The sequence below is a fragment of the Blennius ocellaris genome, assembly GCF_963422515.1.
Source record: "Blennius ocellaris genome assembly, contig: SCAFFOLD_93, whole genome shotgun sequence".
In the NCBI taxonomy this organism is placed as follows: Eukaryota; Metazoa; Chordata; class Actinopteri; order Blenniiformes; family Blenniidae; genus Blennius; species Blennius ocellaris.
Genome location: NW_027662270.1, coordinates 42,419 through 63,829, shown reverse-complemented (window position 1 = coordinate 63,829; position 21,411 = coordinate 42,419). Strand labels below are relative to the sequence as shown.

At 47.5% G+C, this 21,411-nt stretch overlaps 1 protein-coding gene across 2 annotated transcripts in view; it reads right to left on the bottom strand.

The window, feature by feature from the left end:
• Positions 1 to 905: 905 nt before the first annotated feature.
• LOC308147960 (trafficking protein particle complex subunit 14-like) overlaps positions 906 to 21,411 on the bottom strand; it is a 41,862-nt gene continuing 21,356 nt past the window's right edge. For both annotated transcript variants that reach the window (XM_080521353.1, XM_080521354.1), the window contains 4 exons: positions 19,745 to 19,875; positions 11,736 to 11,884; positions 8,659 to 8,778; positions 906 to 2,431 (listed from right to left, as the gene is read on the bottom strand). In XM_080521353.1, the coding sequence (XP_080377479.1) occupies positions 2,428 to 2,431; positions 8,659 to 8,778; positions 11,736 to 11,884; positions 19,745 to 19,875 (404 nt within the window). In that variant the 3' untranslated portion in view covers positions 906 to 2,427. The remainder of the gene's footprint in view (positions 2,432 to 8,658; positions 8,779 to 11,735; positions 11,885 to 19,744; positions 19,876 to 21,411) is intronic.

Genomic DNA, 21,411 nt, shown 5'->3' with positions numbered 1-21,411 from the left:
AAAGGCCAGGTTCCTTTTGTAATCCGTACACCGCCGACAAGCCTAAGGCCCTCAAATTCATGTCGGTGGAAGTTTTTGAAAAACCTTTCATGTTCCATCAATGCTGTGTCATTCACACCAGAATTGAAGTAAAACCAGATTCCGGCTCGGGGGCACCGGCCGAGTACCATCTGAGATGTTCAGGGTGGATCGGCTAGCTTGCGGCCCGCTAGCATGCGAGCAAACATTGTCCGATTGAGCTGAAATTTGGTAGGTGGCCTAATGGGGGCGCTGCGGTCACAAATCACTAGCTAATTAGCTGGTTTTGACACCTTTTTTTCAAGCTGAAAGTCATTTAAAAAAAATTTGTTTTTTGTTTTTTTTATACTTAAAAAAATATTAACCGTTCATAGCCACCCCCCCGACGGGTGGTCTTTCGCGAGGTCCCGGCCAATGCTGCTTGCAGCTTTAATTGGTATTTTTATTTTGATTTGATTTGCATTGCAATAATACAATATGGGATCAACTGTGCAATAACATGTCCACCATGATATGCACTGTGTGCATGATGGTAGTCTATATAATAGTCTATAGACTGACATCTCCAAGCTACTGGCTCTCTTTCACTTGCTATGGATGCTACTTCCTTTTTGAAAAAAATTTTAATGTAATTTTTATCTTGCATGATGTGGTTTTGTTCTACTATCCTGCTTTACTGCTGTAACACTGTAAATTTCTCCATCTGTAAGATCAATAAAGGATCCCCCCCCCCACACACACACACACACACACACACACACACACACACACACACACACACAGGGTTACAAAAGGTTAAAACCAGTTGTTTATTGAAGTGGATTCTCATTCACGTCACTCATTGTTGTGCCAACAACCTGTTTGTCCAGCAGTTTATTTGTCTTGAAATGGTTTGGATGAACAAAAATGGGAGAAAAGTGTCACATATCTTGACATTGAAGAACAAATGTCTCTCACATAAATACTTGGACATTTATTACAGCACATTCCACATTCTCAACAAGCGCTTTTATGGCTTCATGGGGAATACAAATGAAATGCTAAATATTTTTGAGATGATAAACAATAAGACAAACCGGCACCGTATTAACCCAGAAGACATAAAACACAAGTTAAACCTTCTATATGTCAGTTTTAAGTCAAACACATGTAAACGGCTCCTCCAGTGTGAGGACCACCCCGAGGCTCTTTCACATTCAAATGTCAGTGTGGACCAGAAACGTCCTGAAAGTACATCATCAACTCAACACACCTGCAAACTGTGACGACCGTCACTGTATCTTCTAACAGGGAGTCAAATCACAAACAGCTGATTTGATTTAAAGGAGTTCATCTCCAATCGGAATTCTCCCTGCTCAAGTTTCTCTCCTAACTTCACACCAAACCCTGGATTAAAATCATTCACCATCTGGATATATTTAACTGTATTAATAATAATGTTGCTGCAATTGAATGTTCAGTTCAGGAACTCAGTGACTCGAGCGATACGCGACCCCCAGGAAGACATTTTAACACTTGCTGTTATTGTTTTCTTTCAAATGTTGAGTGGATGCGAGATGATCCTACAGGCTGGATACGACGTTCTGATGTGTGCTTTGCCAAATGTTTGACATGTCCTACAACAACCTGGACTCTTCTGATACAAGTCTCTCTTTTTGATTCTTCTTACTTGGATTGGATCAGCAAAAATAATCCCATTAAAACTTTGAGACAAAATTAACTCAAAGTCTTTCCCGTTTTAGAGTGAAACCTTACAAATATACTCAGAAAATGTGTTTTTAGTGCACGTTTCCATAATCTGGTGTGAACAGAATCACCCTGGGCGGACATTACGTGGAGACGACAACAGAAAATCTGTTCTGCCAATGTTAATGGAACAGAGTGACCCCTGGTGGACATGTGTGGAATAGCAACATTGATCATTTGTCTTGTCCAGAAAATACAGAAGAGCAGATTGTACTACGTTGGGCTGTGGACGGGCTGGAAGACACCCCGTTCTGGACTGTTAAAGTGTGGCAATGGGGGATGGGGGATGTTTTTCCTTCCCTCACTTAACACAAGGTTGTTTTGCGTCCTGTTGAAGCTTGTGCAGGAATTATGTTAAGTTCATTAAGTTCACAGCTCAGTTGGACACAAACCATCATGTCCTTGTCCCTGGAAAGAGTCACAAATAGCTCGATTCATCCTTGAAGGAAACACCAATAGGAATGTAGGGATGTCAACAGTAAAAGGAAAAAGTGCAAACAGGAGAAAGACTTGAAGGAGTTCCTCCAAAACGTTTTTCCTTCAGACTTCCTCTTCATCACAGCTGCACGTTTCCTCCTCTTGGCGGAAGATGAGGACGGGGTTGGTGGACAAAGAGCTGTGATAGAGGGACGTCTCCTGGACGGACGCTGCCGTGTCATCTGGTCATCTGAGGGAGAGCAAAGACATTTCAAACCTATTTATAACCATTTAAATGTATTTAAGCCAATTGAAAACTAGAAAAAGATTATTAAAAATGTTAAAATATATTTAAATCATTTAAAAGTAATTCAAATCCATTTAAATGACTGAAAGACATTTAAAGTCAATCTATGGAGTTAGCTCTATGGAGTTAGCTCTATGGAGCTGGATTGATGAAGCTGGATCGAAGGAGCTAGATCTATAGAGCTAGGTCTATAGAGCTCGATCTATAGAGCTAGATCTATGGAGCTAGATCTATGGAGCTATATAAATATATATATATATTTTTGTTTTTTTTGTTTTTTTTAATGTAGGTGTTATTTCTTCAGTTGCAGGTTTAATGTTAATGTTCAGATGAGGATCTTATGTTTTTTCACATTCAAATCCTGTTTTCAAGTTTACATTTTTTTCAGATCGTATTTTTTCAGGTTCAAACTTTTGACCCTGTTCTGGCGTGGGGGCGTGGCTTCCACTGACGGGGCGTGGCTTCCACTGACGGGGCGTGGCGTCCACTGACGGGGCGTGGCTTCCACTGACGGGGCGTGGCGTCCACTGACGGGGCGTGGCTTCCACTGACGGGGCGTGGCGTCCACTGACGGGGCGTGGCTTCCACTGAGGGGTGTGTGATCATGTGTGGGAGTGACAGCGTTGCAAAGAAAGCTCAGGGGTTCCCTGATTGTGTTTCCTTCATTGAGATTGACAGTATATTATATACTATAGAACACATATAGACGTTGTTAAAAAGGACGACTGAGGACTGTTTGAGCTGAACATTAACAGCGGCTTCTAGAATGAAGCAGTTCTTACAAAGGTCATCCCTACTTGCTGCATTGACACCTAAAAACATCTCCCTGAATGCTACTCAGCCTTACCAGACTTAGGATGATTTCCTGTACCTTTGCTATTTATACTATATCTGTATTTCTTCACTGCAGGCCAGCAGGGTTGCTGACGAGGACACCATTGTACTCAGTAGTACTGCTCTGCAGTCAGTCTTATATGGAAATGGGAAACATCATTTCTTTAAGTATGGGTGTTAAAATTAGCAATCTAATATTTAACTGTTTTTATATATTGACAATTGCTAAGAATTGTCAAAACTATCCCATCTCTGTGGAAGCCACGCCCCTCTCAGTGGAAGCCACGCCCCCACATAAGAACAGGGACAAACGTTCGCAAACCTTTTGGCCTGGATGGAGCTCCATAAAGGAGGCAAGGCTCTGTACTTGCTGTTGTACTTTCTCCTGTTTGCTGATGCACTTTACCTGAACAGAGTCAGAAGTACTTTATTCATCCCTGGGGGAAATTTCTGATCCTGTCTTGATGCTGCTGACTAAAGGGGCGTTTACATGTCGGCACGATGAGCTCCGAATATCATTTTCCTATCATTCCCGTTACATTCCTGACCTTCTTTATGTGACCTAATAAATCTTAATAAGGTTCATAAATGGGCCCGACATTCCTGGAACATGTTTTTGGCCAACAAATTTTCCAAGAATATCAAGAATCATCTGTATTGGTGAAGTTTGTAACAGAGTGTGTGGATTAGTTGTGATGTGTGTTGATGTGTTACACAGCGTGGCAGCATCCTCCTCTCTGATCAACTCCATGGCATGTCTCTGAATGCTGAGCGATCTGGAGTGTGTGAACTGTTCAGCAGCTGATGGTAGAATAACGGGTGTGTGGAGTCAGATATGTTTAACCCAGTTGTGTTCCACCCTGGGTGAACATCTGCACTGGTTGGTGAGAGAAAGTAACAGTGTGGACTTCCGGTTTAGCGAAGCATGGTGTAGGACGTGCGTTGGTGAGCTCCTGCTGAGTGAAATAATTCAGTTGTAAATGGGCAATTTTCCTTGTGTTTTTTAAAGCCTCAACTCGTCCGATCCTCTTTTTTAACTGACACGCCTCAATTTTCACCCTGAAAATGCCACCAAAAGCCGTTAAAGCAGGTAACAAGGCTCAGCCTATTCAGCGGCCTGTTGCTAACGTCACCTCCTCGCCTCAGAGTGACTCACCACCCCGGCTGGGCTGAGCTGCATGTCGACTCTCGCTGCCGATGCCGCCGCACTCAAAACGGAGCTTCTGGTTGCTCTTCAAAACGAAGTTGTAACTATAGTTCTGGCTGAACTTCAAGCGGCTTTAAGTGAGAATCTCTCTTCCATTAAGACCGAGCTGCTCGCCTTAAAAACGAAGCTATCGAGCATTATCACTTCAACACAAGGGGAAGTAGCGGGACTAAAAGCAGTCCCTGATCCGCCATACTGAAGCACGTGACAGAGGTGCAGCGTAACATGACCACCTCCGTCTTCCTGGATCACACCACCAGGACGGCGTGGGCCCGTGCTGCGTTCAATGACGTCCGTCGTCAGCTGCGTGGCATTGAGGGAGTTCGGTTTGGACTGTTGCACCCTGCTCGGCTGCGCATAACCCACAGAGGCGTACAACGAGCCTTCACGTCTCCACAAGAGGCGAAGTTCATCCAGACGATGACCAATTAAAGGACATTGACCACTATTTTCCTTTTCTCTACATGATTGAAGGTTCCTGGGTGAGTTAATACTTTTACACACACTGGCTGCTCATAGGAACCACGCTGCACCTACATAGGTTTCACATGTATAACCACCGTTGTTCCAATGCTGCAATAGTTTAATTGACTGTGTTTATTATAATTATTATGTAATCACTGCTGTGCTGCTGGCAACATTATATATAAAAATAAGTGTTGATAACATTATATATGACTAAATTGTGTGCTCTTGATCTCTTAGAAATTAGGATATTTAATTTTCTTTTATTTATTTCTCTGTATTTTATTGTCCAAGTGCCCTGCATTTTATATTTTCATTTCACTATATTGCAGGGGGTTGCCCTTCATCTTTGAAGCTTAGCATTACTAGCTGTAAGTAACTCACTAGGAGAATGGCTCCTATTGGAGTCAGCTGCTGCTATCGTTGAGTTGTCTCTATAATCACTGTGCATTCATTTAACTTTTATTTTCTCTTTCATTCTTTCTTTTATCATTTACTTTCCATTACCCCCCCACGGTGCGGTGGGTGGATCCTTTGATCCTCATGTAAATGACCAGTACTAACTTACACAACTTCCTTAGCTGGAATGTTGAAGGTATGAACAGCCGTGTAAAGCGTTCAAGGATATTTGCTCATCTAAAGCGTTTTAACATTGCTATAGGCTTCCTCCAGGAAACTCAGTTGCATGATAGGGATCAAATAAAACTGAAACGTCCATGGGTGGGTGACATCTTTCACTCAAACTTTAACTCCAGGGCGAGAGGAGTGGCAATTTTGGTCCGTAAAAACATTCCATTTACTGCTTCTAAGATTATAAGCGATAAAAATGGTTGTTACATAATTATTGCGGGCACTTTATATCACAACCCAGTTTCATGAATAAGTTGTTTAGCTCCGTACCTTCCTTGGACACCCACCTTTTGGGTGGTGACTTAAATTGTGTTGTTGATCCTTCCTTGGATCGTTCAAACCCGCGGACCCTGGCACAATCCCGTATGGCTAAATCGGTTTCTGACCTTACGTTCAGGAAAGGCTTGGTTGATCCTTGGAGGGTTTGCAACCCACAAGCCAAACTTCTTTCCTTTTTCTCACACACACACCAATCCTATTCTCGCATTGATTTTGTTGTTGTTGACAACTCTCTTCTTCATGAAGTGACTTCTGCATGTCAACCAATTGTTATTTCAGATCACGCCCCTCTAACTTTAGACATAAAATTCATTGACCGACCTTGCTCTTCCTCGCCCTGGAGACTTAATCCTCTGTCTTTGTCTGAGGAGGCTTTTAATGTCTTTATTTCATCTTCATCATCAGTTTTATGGGAATCTTTGAAAGCCTATCTTCGTGGACAAAGCATCTCTTATTCAGTGCATTCAGTCAAAATTGGTAAGGCAAAAATACAAGAGCTTACAGCTAAAATTATGGACACAGACAAAGTCAGTCCTATGAACCCATCCCCCAACCTGCTGAAGCCGAGACTTGAATTGTAGGCAGAACTTGACCTTTTAACAACAGCAGATGCAGAACGCCTTTTGCTACGTTCCCGCAGTACTTATTACGAATATGGCGATAAATCAAGCAGACTACTAGCCCATCAGTTAAAAAGTAACTCTACTTCTCGATTGATTCCCCAAGTTAGAGATTCCACAGGCTCACTTACGTCGGACCCAGCCGCAATTAATACCATTTTTAAATCCTATTACTCCTCTCTCTATAAATCTGAATTTCCATCCGAGGCATCACCAATGAATTCTTTCTTTGAAAATCTGAATTTCCCTACAGTGGGATTGGAAGTTGCAGATGTGTTAGGTGCGCCTCTCACGTCTCAAACAATCACAGCTGCCATTAGATCCATGCAAAACCACAAAGCCCCGGGTCCCGATGGATTCTGTGTCCAGTTTTGTAAAAGATTTGAAGATAAGTTAACTCCTCTCCTAATCTCGATGTACAATGAGTCTCTTGAAAATGGTTTACTACCTCCTACTCTGACGCAGGCCTCCATAACCCTTCTTTTAAAGAAGGACAAGGACGCTGCTTCATGCACCTCTTTCTTTGTTAAATGTTGATGCAAACATTTTAGCCAAAGCTTTAGCCATGCGCTTTGAGAGAATTCTCCCTACCTTTGTTTCAGAGGAGCTAAATGGTTTTGTCAACGGGCGTCAGCTGTTTTTTAACGTCCGCACTCTCTTAAATGTCATTTTTTTCAGTAAATTCTTCCTCAGTCCCTGAAGTAGTCATCTCAATTGACGTAGAGAAAGCATTCGGCCATGTCGAGTGGAATTATCTTTTTGCTGTACTTGAGAAATTTGGATTTAGTAATAGATTTATATGTTTATATGTATCTGTTACGGACCGATGTGACAAATGCCATGCTCACACCTGTACTTATATGACTTAGACACCATATGGTCTTCTTCTGCCCGAGATTACAGAAATGTTGGAACGACGACTCCTCAATCATGTCACAGGTTTTGGGGAAGTGCATTACAGTGGGTCCCTTCCTTGCTATATTTGGCCTTTCTGTTGATTCTTCTCCTTTAAACTGTCAACAGTCAGATATTCTGTCCTTTACGTCTCTGTTAGCAAGGCGATGTATTTTATTCCTTTGGAAATCTCCAAAATCACCATCAATTGCCTGCTGGCTCAGAGATGTTGTGTATTTTGTAAAACTGGAAAAGACAACGTTCACAGTGAAAGGTAACACTGCTAAGTGTTTTGGGAACTGGAAAACCTTTATGGACTCCTTTAACTCTTTGAAAACCTTCCCCCCTGACGGTGTGCTGCCAATACCCACCGCCCCCCCCCCCACCCTATTTTATTTTGGTGTTATTTTATTTATTTTATTGTTTGTCTTTGTGTTTTTTAAGTTACATTTATCTGTATTTCTTATGTATGTCATTCTTTTTGTGTATGAATATGCATATGTTTGTGCTTGTAATATATACATTTACTATATCTACTATTAGAAACACTGTTTTTGTTATTGTTCGACCCTTGTTCCATGGTCTTGTTTTTTTGGGGGGGAAAAAAGAAGGCTGGGAAATTATATCTATTGTATATTATTTGTATGTACCATTGTATTCCCAAATGAAAAAAAGATTAATAAAGTTCATCTCATCTGCTCCAAAAAAAAAGAGAAGAAAGCAACAGTGTCCATTAGGAGCAACAATAATGCTGACTGTGTGTAATGACTCCTGATGATCTGTCACCGGTTCCTTCTCATGATAAAAGGGGACTGAATCATAGAATTCAGGTGAAAATCCTGATCCTCGGTCAGGAACTGAGATTCCTGCAATTCCTGACTTGTCCTTGTTCTGTGGAAACGCACCTTAAACAACTGCTTGCACTAAACTCCCTCTGACTAAATGACCAAGATTGCTGAGTTTGTGTGATATTACTGTCTTACTATGTTTACATTTGTAGTAAGTGCTGCACAACAAATCACCCTTCAATGGATAAATACCACAGTTGAACTTCAAGCTAAAAAGAAAGCAGAAAGAAAGAAATGCCTCGACTTCTTGAATGGATTAAACCTCCTATGACCCAGTGAACAGCGTCCCAGTAACAATCTTTAACTGATGTTTGACAGGATCATCACATGTTGACATTTACAAGCTTCAACAACCAAAGTCGATGGTGAAGAGTGAACAAGCTGTTTGCCTACCTGCTGGGTGTCTCTTGGACGGACTCCAACACCAACACTTTGCACTCTCTCTTAGCTATTTTCCCCACTGGAAGAGTGGCATGTTCAGGACACGGGACGTCCTCCATGGTGCCTCCAGACCTGAAGCAGCACAGAAGCACTAACTTTAGACGACATCCACATGTTGAAACTCTGTTTCTCCCCGGCCTCCAAAAACCTTCCGTCCACACTTCACTGTGACCACGGGGGGGGGGGGGGGGGGGGCACTACCTCGTCTTTTCCCACAGATGATCCTCTTTGTCGTCCACACCCTGGGGGGGTTTGGACAGCACAAGCCGGGGTTGTAGAATTTCCCCACTCTGGGACCCGTGTTCAAAACAACCTGCTTCTAAAACCGCCTCATGTGGACGACCGGCCAGGAACATCTGGTTTAGGTGAACCAGGTTCCTGGTTTAGGTGAACCAGGTTCCTGGTGTGGATGACGGGCCAGGAACATCTGGTTTAGGTGAACCAGGTTCCTGGTTTAGGTGAACCAGGTTCCTGGTGTGGACGACGGGCCAGAAACATCTGGTTTAGGTGAACCAGGTTCCTGGTTTAGGTGAACCAGGTTCCTGGTGTGGACGACAGGCCAGAAACATCTGGTTTAGGTGAACCAGGTTCCTGGTTTAGGTGAACCAGGTTCCTGGTGTGGACGACCGGCCAGAAACATCTGGTTTAGGTGAACCAGGTTCCTGGTGTGGACGACCGGCCAGGAACATCTGGTTTAGGTGAACCAGGTTCCTGGTGTGGACGACGGGCCAGAAACATCTGGTTTAGGTGAAACCAGGTTCCTGGTGTGGACGACAGGCCAGAAACATCTGGTTTAGGTGAACCAGGTTCCTGGTGTGGACGACCGGCCAGAAACATCTGGTTTAGGTGAACCAGGTTCCTGGTGTGGACGACCGGCCAGGAACATCTGGTTTAGGTGAACCAGGTTCCTGGTTTAGGTGAACCAGGTTCCTGGTGTGGACGACAGGCCAGGAACATCTGGTTTAGGTGAACCAGGTTCCTGGTTTAGGTGAACCAGGTTCCTGGTGTGGACGACAGGCCAGGAACATCTGGATTAGGTGAACCAGGTTCTTGTTGTGGACGACAGGCCAGAAACATCTGGTTTAGGTGAACCAGGTTCCTGGTGTGGACGACAGGCCAGGAACATCTGGTTTAGGTGAACCAGGTTTTGGTGTGGACGACAGGCCAGGAACATCTGGTTTAGGTGAACCAGGTTTTGGTGTGGACGACAGGCCAGGAACATCTGGTTTAGGTGAACCAGGTTTTGGTGTGGACGACAGGCCAGGAACATCTGGTTTAGGTGAACCAGGTTTTGGTGTGGACGACAGGCCAGGAACATCTGGTTTAGGTGAACCAGGTTTTGGTGTGGACGACAGGCCAGGAACATCTGGTTTAGGTGAACCAGGTTTTGGTGTGGACGACAGGCCAGGAACATCTGGTTTAGGTGAACCAGGTTCCTGGTGTGGACGACAGGCCAGGAACATCTGGTTTAGGTGAACCAGGTTCCTGGTGTGGACGACAGGCCAGGAACATCTGGTTTAGGTGAACCAGGTTCCTGGTGTGGACGACAGGCCAGGAACATCTGGTTTAGGTGAACCAGGTTTTGGTGTGGACGACAGGCCAGGAACATCTGGTTTAGGTGAACCAGGTTCCTGGTGTGGACGACGGGCCAGGAACATCTGGTTTAGGTGAACCAGGTTTTGGTGTGGACGACAGGCCAGGAACATCTGGTTTAGGTGAACCAGGTTCCAGGTGTGGACGACAGACCAGAAACCTCTGGTTTAGGTGAAACCAGGTTCTTGGTGTGGACGACAGACCAGAAACATCTGGTTTAGGTGAAACCAGGTTCTTGGTGTGGACGACAGACCAGAAACCTCTGGTTTAGGTGAAACCAGGTTCTTGGTGTGGACGACAGGCCAGGAACATCTGGTTTAGGTGAACCAGGTTCCTGGTGTGGATGACGAGCCAGGAACATCTGGTTTAGGTGAAACCAGGTTCTTGGTGTGGACGACAGACCAGAAACCTCTGGTTTAGGTGAACCAGGTTCTTGGTGTGGACGACAGACCAGAAACCTCTGGTTTAGGTGAACCAGGTTCTTGGTGTGGACGACAGGCCAGGAACATCTGGTTTAGGTGAACCAGGTTTTGGTGTGGACGACAGGCCAGGAACATCTGGTTTAGGTGAACCAGGTTTTGGTGTGGACGACAGGCCAGGAACATCTGGTTTAGGTGAACCAGGTTCCTGGTGTGGACGACAGGCCAGGAACATCTGGTTTAGGTGAACCAGGTTCCTGGTGTGGACGACAGGCCAGGAACATCTGGTTTAGGTGAACCAGGTTCCTGGTGTGGACGACAGGCCAGGAACATCTGGTTTAGGTGAACCAGGTTTTGGTGTGGACGACAGGCCAGGAACATCTGGTTTAGGTGAACCAGGTTCCTGGTGTGGACGACGGGCCAGGAACATCTGGTTTAGGTGAACCAGGTTTTGGTGTGGACGACAGGCCAGGAACATCTGGTTTAGGTGAACCAGGTTCCAGGTGTGGACGACAGACCAGAAACCTCTGGTTTAGGTGAAACCAGGTTCTTGGTGTGGACGACAGACCAGAAACATCTGGTTTAGGTGAAACCAGGTTCTTGGTGTGGACGACAGACCAGAAACCTCTGGTTTAGGTGAAACCAGGTTCTTGGTGTGGACGACAGGCCAGGAACATCTGGTTTAGGTGAAACCAGGTTCTTGGTGTGGACGACAGACCAGAAACATCTGGTTTAGGTGAAACCAGGTTCTTGGTGTGGACGACAGACCAGAAACCTCTGGTTTAGGTGAACCAGGTTCTTGGTGTGGACGACAGACCAGAAACCTCTGGTTTAGGTGAACCAGGTTCTTGGTGTGGACGACAGACCAGAAACCTCTGGTTTAGGTGAAACCAGGTTCTTGGTGTGGACGACAGACCAGAAACCTCTGGTTTAGGTGAAACCAGGTTCTTGGTGTGGATGGCCTGTAGTCTTCCATGGCGTGTTAATCTAGCTACTGCAGCAGGGCAGCCTCCGTACCTGAAGAGTTGCGACCTGGAGGTCTGCTGGAGGGAGAGGCTGGGAGAAGAGGGCAGCAGCTCTGTGGCTGCAGGGCTGGATGGAGGAACCAGGGCAGCAGACGACACAGAGGCTGTGAACTGCAGCTTCATCTTCATGTGCTGACTCAACTACAGAAGTTACACCACCAAAGAGATCAGGAGGTCAGAGGTCACACCAAAAAAGACGATCTCTACATTATTTTCAAAAATAAACACATCATTATAAAACATGCATTTTCAGAGCACGCTTTCAGAACTCACTCTCACAGTATGGCTTCCATGCTAAAACTATTTAGCAATAAGGTAGCTTTAAAGTCCCAGTGAAATGAAGGTTCCACCTCCAAAACTCTCTGGTGTCTCTTCTAGAACATTTTCCTGCTGAAGGGTCAAATGTTAAAACACGACAATCTGAGAGAAAATAGCTGATAAACGGCGCTATTTCCTCTGCTGGGCGGAGCTTCTGACAATAACAGAGTGACATCACGAGTTGTGCACACGCCCAAGTTGTGTTTACATTACGGAGGATCAGAGTTTTGACCACGAAGAGGCTGAATTGAACCAGATTTCATCATCATGGTCATTTCAAACCCAGTGATTGATGAAGAAGACACAGAAGGTGGTTCTGCCATCGGTGACCCCGTCTGGAACATGTTTGAGGAAGCAGAAGACGCTTCGTCCTCATTCGTCCTCGTCTCCTCGCCTCAGCAGCCGCCACTTTTCACCTTTGAGGTTCCTGACTTTTAGCAGAACGACCGGCTTCCTGGATCCAACACGTCCAAGAGCTAGAAGACTGAATCACTGAAGATGAGTCCAGGTATTACTTGATCGTCTACTAGCCGCCCGAGCTAGCAGCTCCCGCTAGCAACTAGCTGCACGAGCTAGCCGCTCCCGCCGCCTGTGCTCCTTTTCTCCTCTCTCGGTCTCTTCCAGGCTCAATCTTTCATCAAGGCTCATAAAACGCCGACTATAACTTCAAAACACTGTAAAAACTTGGATATTTAAGAGGAAACAAGCCGATATAAACACAACAGATGGAGATCTGCACAACTCTTGACGTCACGCTCACGAAGAAGGATTCCCCCGACTTCCTCGGCTGGAGATTCAAAATTCAAATAACTTTGTTATGCGACAACAGTGGTGGGGCAGAGTCGGAGGAACCTTAGAAGTAGAACCCCAACTATCGTTTTTTACAAAGTAGTGTTTTACATTTCACTAGGACTTTAATGCGGAAACCTGCATTACTTGAGAAATATTTTCTTCCCTTCAGTTCCTCGTGTTCATGTATTTCTTTCTCTTCTCATTCAGCAGGAGAAACCAGACCCTCGGACATACCAGTTCTGGCCCATGGCCTTGTGTTTCACATCCCTACATTCTGTCAATATTTAAAGAGCTTTAAAGACACCATAGTCCATGTTGATTTAATTATTTCAGTCTGTTACTGCTGGAGCCTGTTACTGCTGGAGCCTGTTACTGCTGGAGTCTGCTACTGCTGGAGCCTGTTACTGCTGGAGTCTGCTACTGCTGGAGTCTGTTACTGCTGGAGTCTGCTACTGCTGGAGTCTGCTACTGCTGGAGTCTGCTACTGCTGGAGCCTGTTACTGCTGGAGACTGTTACTGCTGGAGTCTGTTACTGCTGGAGCCTGATACTGCTGGAGCCTGTTACTGCTGGAGTCTGTTACTGCTGGAGTCTGTTACTGCTGGAGTCTGTTACTGCTGGAGTCTGTTACTGCTGGAGCCTGTTACTTCTGGAGCCTGTTACTGCTGGAGTCTGCTACTGCTGGAGTCTGCTCCTGCTGGAGTCTGTTACTGCTGGAGTCTGTTACTGCTGGAGTCTGTTACTGCTGGAGTCTGTTACTGCTGGAGCCTGTTACTGCTGGAGTCTGATACTGCTGGAGTCTGTTACTGCTGGAGTCTGTTACTGCTGGAGTCTGATACTGCTGGAGTCTGATACTGCTGGAGACTGTTACTGCTGGAGCCTGTTACTGCTGGAGCCTGTTACTGCTGGAGCCTGTTACTGCTGGAGTCTGATACTGCTGGAGTCTGATACTGCTGGAGCCTGTTACTGCTGGAGTCTGCTACTGCTGGAGCCTGTTACTGCTGGAGCCTGTTACTGCTGGAGTATTTTACTGCTGGAGTCTGCTACTGCTGGAGCCTGTTACTGCTGGAGTCTGCTACTGCTGGAGTCTGCTACTGCTGGAGTCTGATACTGCTGGAGCCTGTTACTGCTGGAGACTGTTACTGCTGGAGTCTGTTACTGCTGGAGCCTGTTACTGCTGGAGTCTGAAACTGCTGGAGCCTGTTACTGCTGGAGTCTGTTACTGCTGGAGCCTGTTACTGCTGGAGTCTGTTACTGCTGGAGCCTGTTACTGCTGGAGTCTGCTACTGCTGGAGCCTGTTACTGCTGGAGTCTGCTACTGCTGGAGTCTGTTACTGCTGGAGCCTGTTACTGCTGGAGTCTGCTACTGCTGGAGCCTGCTACTGCTGGAGCCTGTTACTGCTGGAGCCTGTTACTGCTGGAGCCTGTTACTGCTGGAGACTGTTACTGCTGGAGTCTGTTACTGCTGGAGCCTGTTACTGCTGGAGTCTGTTACTGCTGGAGCCTGTTACTGCTGGAGTCTGATACTGCTGGAGCCTGTTACTGCTGGAGACTGTTACTGCTGGAGTCTGTTACTGCTGGAGCCTGTTACTGCTGGAGTCTGTTACTGCTGGAGTCTGTTACTGCTGGAGTCTGTTACTGCTGGAGCCTGTTACTTCTGGAGCCTGTTACTGCTGGAGTCTGCTACTGCTGGAGTCTGCTACTGCTGGAGTCTGTTACTGCTGGAGTCTGTTACTGCTGGAGTCTGTTACTGCTGGAGTCTGTTACTGCTGGAGTCTGTTACTGCTGGAGCCTGTTACTGCTGGAGTCTGCTACTGCTGGAGTCTGATACTGCTGGAGTCTGTTACTGCTGGAGTCTGTTACTGCTGGAGTCTGATACTGCTGGAGTCTGATACTGCTGGAGACTGTTACTGCTGGAGACTGTTACTGCTGGAGACTGTTACTGCTGGAGCCTGTTACTGCTGGAGCCTGTTACTGCTGGAGTCTGTTACTGCTGGAGCCTGTTACTGCTGGAGTCTGCTACTGCTGGAGCCTGTTACTGCTGGAGTATTTTACTGCTGGAGTCTGCTACTGCTGGAGCCTGTTACTGCTGGAGTCTGATACTGCTGGAGTCTGCTACTGCTGGAGTCTGATACTGCTGGAGTCTGCTACTGCTGGAGTCTGCTACTGCTGGAGTCTGATACTGCTGGAGCCTGTTACTGCTGGAGACTGTTACTGCTGGAGTCTGTTACTGCTGGAGCCTGTTACTGCTGGAGTCTGAAACTGCTGGAGCCTGTTACTTCTGGAGCCTGTTACTGCTGGAGTCTGCTACTGCTGGAGTCTGCTACTGCTGGAGTCTGCTCCTGCTGGAGTCTGATACTGCTGGAGTCTGTTACTGCTGGAGTCTGTTACTGCTGGAGTCTGCTACTGCTGGAGTCTGTTACTGCTGGAGTCTGTTACTGCTGGAGTCTGTTACTGCTGGAGTTTGATACTGCTGGAGTCTGATACTGCTGGAGACTGTTACTGCTGGAGACTGTTACTGCTGGAGCCTGTTACTGCTGGAGCCTGTTACTGCTGGAGCCTGTTACTGCTGGAGTCTGATACTGCTGGAGCCTGTTACTGCTGGAGCCTGTTACTGCTGGAGCCTGTTACTGCTGGAGTCTGATACTGCTGGAGCCTGTTACTGCTGGAGCCTGTTACTGCTGGAGCCTGTTACTGCTGGAGTCTGATACTGCTGGAGCCTGTTACTGCTGGAGTCTGCTACTGCTGGAGCCTGTTACTGCTGGAGTATTTTACTGCTGGAGTCTGCTACTGCTGGAGCCTGTTACTGCTGGAGTCTGCTACTGCTGGAGCCTGCTACTGCTGGAGCCTGTTACTGCTGGAGTCTTTTACTGCTGGAGTCTGATACTGCTGGAGCCTGTTACTGCTGGAGACTGTTACTGCTGGAGCCTGTTACTGCTGGAGCCTGTTACTGCTGGAGTCTGAAACTGCTGGAGCCTGTTACTGCTGGAGTCTGTTACTGCTGGAGTATGTTACTGCTGGAGTCTGTTACTGCTGGAGCCTGTTACTGCTGGAGTCTGATACTGCTGGAGTCTGCTACTGCTGGAGTCTGCTACTGCTGGAGTCTGTTACTGCTGGAGTCTGTTACTGCTGGAGTCTGTTACTGCTGGAGTCTGATACTGCTGGAGTCTGATACTGCTGGAGACTGTTACTGCTGGAGCCTGTTACTGCTGGAGCCTGTTACTGCTGGAGTCTGTTACTGCTGGAGCCTGTTACTGCTGGAGTCTGATACTGCTGGAGACTGTTACTGCTGGAGACTGTTACTGCTGGAGTCTGTTACTGCTGGAGTCTTTTACTGCTGGAGTCTGAGACTGCTGGAGACTGTGACTGCTGGAGACTGTGACTGCTGGAGTCTGTTACTGCTGGAGTCTGTTACTGCTGGAGACTGTGACTGCTGGAGACTGTGACTGCTGGAGACTGTGACTGCTGGAGTCTGTGACTGCTGGAGACTGTGACTGCTGGAGACTGTGACTGCTGGAGACTGTGACTGCTGGAGACCGTTACTGCTGGAGACCGTTACTGCTGGAGACCGTTACTGCTGGAGTCCGTTACTGCTGGAGTCCGTGACTGCTGGAGACTGTTACTGCTGGAGTCTGTTACTGCTGGAGTCTTTTACTGCTGAAATCTGAGACTGCTGGAGACTGTGACTGCTGGAGACTGTGACTGCTGGAGTCTGTGACTGCTGGAGTCTGTGACTGCTGGAGACCGTGACTGCTGGAGACCGTGACTGCTGGAGACCGTTACTGCTGGAGACCGTTACTGCTGGAGACCGTTACTGCTGGAGTCCGTTACTGCTGGAGTCCGTGACTGCTGGAGCCTGATACTGCTGGAGTCTTACTGCTGGAGTCTTACTGCTGGAGTCTTACTGCTGGAGTCTGTTACTGCTGGAGTCTGTTACTGCTGGAGTCTTACTGCTGGAGTCTGATACTGCTGGAGTCTGTTACTGCTGGAGTCTTACTGCTGGAGTCTTACTGCTGGAGTCTTTTACTGCTGGAGTCTGTTACTGCTGGAGTCTGTTACTGCTGGAGTCTTTTACTGCTGGAGTCTTTTACTGCTGGAGTCTTTTACTGCTGGAGTCTGTTACTGCTGGAGTCTGTTACTGCTGGAGTCTGTTACTGCTGGAGTCTGATACTGCTGGAGTCTGTTACTGCTGGAGTCTGATACTGCTGGAGTCTTTTACTGCTGGAGTCTTTTACTGCTGGAGTCTGTTACTGCTGGAGTCTGTTACTGCTGGAGTCTGTTACTGCTGGAGTCTGTTACTGCTGGAGTCTGATACTGCTGGAGACTGTTACTGCTGGAGACTGTTATTGCTGGAGACTGTTACTGCTGGAGTCTGTTACTGCTGGAGTCTTTTACTGCTGGAGTCTGAGACTGCTGGAGTCTGAGACTGCTGGAGCCTGTGACTGCTGGAGACTGTGACTGCTGGAGACTGTGACTGCTGGAGTCTGTGACTGCTGGAGACCGTTACTGCTGGAGACCGTTACTGCTGGAGTCTGTTACTGCTGGAGTCTGTGACTGCTGGAGACTGTTACTGCTGGAGCATGATACTGCTGAAGTCTGTTACTGCTGGAGTCTTTTACTGCTGGAGTCTGTTACTGCTGGAGTCTGTTACTGCTGGAGTCTGTTACTGCTGGAGTCTTTTACTGCTGGAGTCTTTTACTGCTGGAGTCTGTTACTGCTGGAGTCTGTTACTGCTGGAGTCTGTTACTGCTGGAGTCTGCTACTGCTGGAGTCTGTTACTGCTGGAGCCTGATACTGCTGGAGTCTTACTGCTGGAGTCTTACTGCTGGAGTCTTACTGCTGGAGTCTGTTACTGCTGGAGTCTGTTACTGCTGGAGTCTGTTACTGCTGGAGTCTGTTACTGCTGGAGTCTGATACTGCTGGAGTCTGTTACTGCTGGAGTCTGTTACTGCTGGAGTCTTACTGCTGGAGTCTTACTGCTGGAGTCTTACTGCTGGAGTCTTTTACTGCTGGAGTCTTTTACTGCTGGAGTCTGTTACTGCTGGAGTCTGTTACTGCTGGAGTCTGTTACTGCTGGAGTCTTTTACTGCTGGAGTCTTTTACTGCTGGAGTCTGTTACTGCTGGAGTCTGTTACTGCTGGAGTCTGTTACTGCTGGAGTCTGTTACTGCTGGAGTCTGATACTGCTGGAGTCTGATACTGCTGGAGTCTTTTACTGCTGGAGTCTTTTACTGCTGGAGTCTGTTACTGCTGGAGTCTGTTACTGCTGGAGTCTGTTACTGCTGGAGTCTGTTACTGCTGGAGTCTGATACTGCTGGAGACTGTTATTGCTGGAGACTGTTACTGCTGGAGTCTGTTACTGCTGGAGTCTTTTACTGCTGGAGTCTGAGACTGCTGGAGTCTGAGACTGCTGGAGCCTGTGACTGCTGGAGACTGTGACTGCTGGAGACTGTGACTGCTGAAGTCTGTGACTGCTGGAGACCGTTACTGCTGGAGACCGTTACTGCTGGAGTCTGTTACTGCTGGAGTCTGTGACTGCTGGAGCATGATACTGCTGGAGCATGATACTGCTGAAGTCTGTTACTGCTGGAGTCTTTTACTGCTGGAGTCTGTTACTGCTGGAGTCTGTTACTGCTGGAGTCTGTTACTGCTGGAGTCTTTTACTGCTGGAGTCTTTTACTGCTGGAGTCTGTTACTGCTGGAGTCTGTTACTGCTGGAGTCTGTTACTGCTGGAGTCTGTTACTGCTGGAGTCTGTTACTGCTGGAGTCTGCTACTGCTGGAGTCTGTTACTGCTGGAGTCTGTTACTGCTGGAGTCTGTTACTGCTGGAGTCTGCTACTGCTGGAGCCTGTTACTGCTGGAGTCTGCTACTGCTGGAGTCTGCTACTGCTGGAGTCTGCTACTGCTGGAGTCTGTTACTGCTGGAGTCTGCTACTGCTGGAGCCTGTTACTGCTGGAGTCTGCTACTGCTGGAGTCTGTTACTGCTGGAGTCTGCTACTGCTGGAGTCTGCTACTGCTGGAGTCTGCTACTGCTGGAGCCTGTTACTGCTGGAGTCTGCTACTGCTGGAGTCTGTTACTGCTGGAGTCTGCTACTGCTGGAGTCTGTTACTGCTGGAGTCTGTTACTGCTGGAGTCTGTTACTGCTGGAGTCTGATACTGCTGGAGCCTGTTACTGCTGGAGTCTGTTACTGCTGGAGTCTGCTACTGCTGGAGTCTGCTACTGCTGGAGCCTGTTACTGCTGGAGTCTGCTACTGCTGGAGTCTGCTACTGCTGGAGCCTGTTACTGCTGGAGTCTGTTACTGCTGGAGTCTGTTACTGCTGGAGTCTGCTACTGCTGGAGTCTGCTACTGCTGGAGCCTGTTACTGCTGGAGTCTGCTACTGCTGGAGCCTGTTACTGCTGGAGCCTGCTACTGCTGGAGTCTGTTACTGCTGGAGTCTGTTACTGCTGGAGTCTGTTACTGCTGGAGTCTGTTAGTGCTGGAGTCTGTTACTGCTGGAGTCTGTTACTGCTGGAGTCTGCTACTGCTGGAGTCTGTTACTGCTGGAGTCTGTTACTGCTGGAGTCTGTTACTGCTGGAGCCTGCTACTGCTGGAGTCTGTTACTGCTGGAGTCTGTTACTGCTGGAGCCTGTTACTCCTCTGATGGCACAGCAACGGAGGAGGTGGAGAAAGCTCACTTGGCAGTGATCGAGAATCTCAACAAAAATGTTTTATTATGAAAATACTTGTTTGGATGTTTTGGTGTAATAATCTCTTTAAATATACTCTTCAGCGTTTGAAAAAGAAATTTAGATTCAGAAAGAGAAAGAAAGAAAATGACTTACAAAAAGAGAGCAGGAGAGAACTCCATGGACAAACACAAAGAAAGACTGGCCCATTTCTTTCGTACCTCATAAAGTCCTGTCCGGAGGATCTGGAAGGTGGTGCTGATGGAGAGGCTGGAACCCTTCCTACACTGGCCCAGGTGAGTGAGGGGAGACCTGCACACCACTGCTGGCCCACCAGGGTCCTCCTGACCTTCTGCAGGGAACAGGACGAAGGGATGAATGAGAGGAGGATCAGATACTCAATGACTACTGTGTACCTCAACATCAAACAGACACAAACAACCAGAACAAAGTCTGATTTTCTCAATAGAGGTTAACCCCAAATCCAAAAACAACGAGACACTGCAGGAAGTAAAGCTTGCAGATCTGATCAACTTCAATTGAGGGGCTGATCAGGAGATGACAACCAGGTTGCAGCCTGCTGACAGTCGCCCCAGAACTATTTCTGGGGAAATGAATTGTCTCGTGGTGTGACCGAAATAATGCTACGCTGGTAGATGAGGAGATATTTGATCCAAAGATTTGTGGTGACAACCGGCCAAGCGCCGTTAAAACAAAACAAACACGTCACACTTGCATATTTAGGTTCCGTCCCATTACCAGGTGCATTAGAGTAAGGTAACTAGAATAATATCAAAGGTTTTAATATTTGCATGACATTCTACTCCCCATATCCCGGGATCACCCCCGACGGCACGAACGCAAACGATGCTTCTTCAAGAGGTCTGGTCCAGGAACCAGGAGAAGGACTGTAACAGTGGTCTGGTCCTGGAACCAGGACACGGACTGTAACAGTGGTCTGGTCCTGGAACCAGGAGAAGAACTGTAACAGTGGTCTGGTCCAGGAACCAGGAGACGGACTGTAACAGTGGTGTGGTCCAGAAACCAGGAACCAGGAGAAGGACTGTAACAGTGGTGTGGTCCAGAAACCAGGAACCAGGAGAGGGACTGTAACAGTGGTTTGGTCCAGAAACCAGGAACCAGGAGACGGACTGTAACCGTGGTTCGGACCTGAAACCAGGAACCAGGAGACGGACTGTAACAGAGGTTTGGTCCTGGAACCAGGAACCAGTAGACGGCCTGTAACAGTGGTCTCGTCCAGGAACCAGGAACCAGTAGACGACTGTAACAGTGGTCTGGTCCAGGAACCAGGAACCAGTAGACGGACTGTAACAGTGGTCTGGTCCAGGAACCAGTAGACGGACTGTAACAGTGGTCTGTCCAGGAACCAGGAACCAGGAGACGGACTGTAACAGTGGTCTGGTCCGGGAACCAGGAACCAGGAGACGGACTGTAACAGTGGTCTGGTCCGGGAACCAGGAGACGGACTGTAACAGTGGTCTGGTCCAGGAACCAGGAGACGGACTGTAACAGTGGTCTGGTCCGGGAACCAGGAGACGGACTGTAACAGTGGTCTGGTCCAGGAACCAGGAACCAGGAGACGGACTGTAACAGTGGTTTGGTCCTGGAACCAGGAACCAGGAGACGGACTGTAACAGTGGTCTGGTCCGGGAACCAGGAACCAGGAGACGGACTGTAACAGTGGTCTGGTCCAGGAACCAGGAGACGGACTGTAACAGTGGTCTGGTCCAGGAACCAGGAGACGGACTGTAACAGTGGTCTGGTCCGGGAACCAGGAGACGGACTGTAACAGTGGTCTGGTCCAGGAACCAGGAACCAGGAGACGGACTGTAACAGTGGTTTGGTCCTGGAACCAGGAGACGGACTG